The sequence below is a fragment of the Cephus cinctus genome, unplaced genomic scaffold (assembly GCF_000341935.2).
Source record: "Cephus cinctus unplaced genomic scaffold, Ccin1 Ccin1_scaffold0168, whole genome shotgun sequence".
NCBI classification, from domain to species: Eukaryota; Metazoa; Arthropoda; class Insecta; order Hymenoptera; family Cephidae; genus Cephus; species Cephus cinctus.
In genome coordinates this window covers 4,135,729-4,138,827 of record NW_014332892.1, presented here as the reverse complement: position 1 = coordinate 4,138,827, position 3,099 = coordinate 4,135,729, and the positions used below count along the sequence as shown (strand labels likewise).

At 51.6% G+C, this 3,099-nt stretch overlaps 1 protein-coding gene across 5 annotated transcripts in view; it reads left to right on the top strand.

Annotated features, from left to right (window-relative positions):
• The window catches only part of LOC107264329 (beta-1-syntrophin), a 102,069-nt gene extending 98,970 nt beyond the window's left edge, over positions 1–3,099 (top strand). For all 5 annotated transcript variants that reach the window (XM_025081179.1, XM_015732478.2, XM_015732477.2 and 2 more), the window contains 2 exons: positions 319–536; positions 761–3,099. In XM_025081179.1, the coding sequence (XP_024936947.1) occupies positions 319–536; positions 761–853 (311 nt within the window). In that variant the 3' untranslated portion in view covers positions 854–3,099. The remainder of the gene's footprint in view (positions 1–318; positions 537–760) is intronic.

The window sequence follows — 3,099 nt, the reverse complement described above, 5'->3', positions numbered from 1 at the left end:
GGGATTTTAATTCCTGTTACACCAAACAGCCAATAAATCAGAAGGGTCGTTCAAGCACGCTTCGCATATCCTCTTCTATTCGCAAACCCTCTTTACGATCCCATCGTGCGCATCCCTCGGTATCCAGGAGACTCCAGGCTCTGCTCGTAAATGATAAAGCGTTACGGCGTTACGGCGTTACGGCGTTACGACCCGCGTAAAGCCTCTCTGTATCGAGGATGCCCCCCGACGGCCGAACCTCTCAGAGTGCCGAGTCGCGAACGGCGTCGCCTTTTTCGTCGCCAGAGATTCTAATCGGGCCATTCGACCTGCTTGCAGGCTGCGTTTGGCAAGGCAGAGCCTGCCAGCTGGTCGTCAACCACGAGGAAGGCTTCATGCTCTACGCAGCTGGGACGCGCGGCGTCGCCGGCAATGGAATCAGCCCAGGCTCCCCACCTACTCCTCTCTGGAGAAGGTCCTTCGACAAGCTCAGGATGTCCGCGGACGACGGTGCTCGCCTCCTGTGGCTCGACTTTGGTGGCGACGACGGAGAAATTGTAAGTTTAGCCTGCGAGCGGCGCAGTGCGCTCCCGTAGTACCTGCACTCACAGCCTCTCCTGCCAAGTTAATCTTCTTCTTTCTGACTTTTCCGCGAGTTCCTCGACGCCTCGTAGAAACTTCTTGGCGTCCTCGAATTTCTTTAATTTATAAAGATTCGGGGACGCCGAGTTCCTTTCACGTTGGACAGAAGTTGACGATGCGATTCACTCGTGTTTTTCAGGAACTCGACCTCGAGAGCTGCCCGAAGCCGATAGTCTTTGTCTTGCACAACTTCCTGTCTGCAAAGATTCACCGTTTGGGCCTGAGCGCATAGGGGTACGAGGGGGCCCCGTCGGAGGCCCCCGACCTACCCCCACACACCACTAGGTCCGTAACTAGTGTCTTTCTGCATTAAACATTTGCCAGCCGCCAGCAGCAGCAGCAAGACGACGTCCAGCGTTCCGAGGGACGTGCCGATGACCGCAGAAGCCACAAATTAGTAATCGGGAAGCAAGAAGCAATAATCTTTTGAGCGTGCTCTTCCTTCCTCTTGCCCCCCCCCCTCCCCCTATTTCCTCACCGTTCTCTAGTGCAGCTGCTAATTGATTTTCGGCGTCTGCTGGTCAACGTCCAACGGTCTCCAGGAAACGCGGTCGCGTTTAAAAGCCAACGACATAACTTAAGAAAGTATAGCGACTGTATCGTGGTCGAGGACTGCATCGTGCAGGCTGTCCAGAGATGTCACGAGAATCGACACGAAGCCATCCAGGAAGTGAAATCGGAGAAATCCGAGAAAAGAAGAAAACGAGAGAAGATCGCTAATAATCAACGCGCCTAATTAATTATCTAACTACTAACTAACGAAAAAGAGACAGACAGATTATCGATAAATATTAACGAATTATTATCCTATGAATAACGATTGCGCATTTGCATGATACTATTAATTCGGTGAATAGCGAGTAATTTATTAATGTGAAAACGTGTTTCTCACTGCTGCCGACTTTCGCGACTGCCGAGCCGCAAGACAGGAAGCTCAAAGCTCAAAGCTCAAAGCTCAAAGCTGGAGCCTCGAGGTTCGCTTCTCTCTCGAACTTCCTTCCGTCGCCCTCAGCGCGCACCGAGTCTGAGGATTGCTTGGATTTGGATCCAGATACGGACGTCTTACGTCTTACGTCTTACGTCTTTCCGCTTCCACTCAGCTTCCACTCCGCCTTCGGTGCATTGGAGATGCGCTCGCTGGGAAAGGTACACTGCACGATGCGCTGTGGACGAAGGGAGGGAAGAGGAGGAAGAAGAAGGTGGAACCCTCGGCGGAAGTGACCGTCAAGTGACCGTTCCGCGCAGGAAGCGCAGTGGTAGCAGTGGTAGAAATCTTTAGAAATTTGGACACGCGAGACGCCGGACTCGGCCGATCGCTGAAGGATCGCGTCGTCCTCTGCAGGCAAAAGGGAAGGAAGGAGTCGAAGGGCCGAGCGTCTTCAGCGACGCCCGATTCGTCAGTTCCGACGCCTGATTTCTGGGAGGGCAGCTGCCTGCTGGAGGGTTAACGTCCAGCGGGGAAGGGGAACTGCGGGACGCGGAAGGAAGGAAGGAAGGAGAGAGACAAGGAAATGTAGAAAATGTAGAGGAAAGCGGACGAAGGAAAAGTCTCGCAGTGAGCCGCCTAGTTGTTTTGTACGGTTCGTATCCTTACCAGCGCAATGAATAGTTAGAGGTCGCAGGGAATCCGTGACGTCGGGGACGCTCGGAGAGGCAGCGATAATTAGTTAACGAATATTTGTTGATAAAATAACTATACATAAGGATTCGGTGTATAAATACGTGGGGAAACGACGGCGTGAGAAAAGGAGGTGGTGGGGGAGGGGGAGGCGTCGTAGTTGTTGAAATCGATAATTGGAAAAAGGCGATAAGAAACGACGAAGGGAATAATCGCGCAGGTCGCCTCCTCTTACGTGGGCGCAAATTGCCCTAGAGTTTAGTAGACATATCAACGAAGCTGCGTACATACATTGATTGTCCATTATCTTCCACGTGACGTTCGCGATAACCCGACCGACCCGACCGACCCGACCAACCCGGAAGGAGTTTAATCGATATTCCAGCTGACTGCCTGACAGAATTTCGCTCTCTATCTGGCTCTAATCCGACTGGACGCGGTGCGCCTGATGCATCGCACATTGCGATACCGTCGAACACTTCTCGTGCACTGCCTTCTCGGATCATTGCGTTTGCGCGATTCTCCGGAGACAAAGGTCCTCCGCGATCGAAGCCCCGAGAGTCAGGTGATCGCGGACGACGCGTACACAATTACACATGCGTAGGAGCCACATGCATACGTAACTCATTCTGACTAAGTTTAAGGGCGATTAAGTTCGAGCGAACTGAACGTATAAATTCTGTATTTTTCTAATGATTTAGCCTTTGCGATCGAATAACGAATTTACGTGAAATTACGTGAATCGCAACGACTTCGAATTGAATTGATCGGTAAAGTCCTTTTTCTCCTTTACGTTACACATGTTGATGTATCTATGAGTTACCAAATAAACGAACGGTTAGGCATCGAGTGGTTACCAA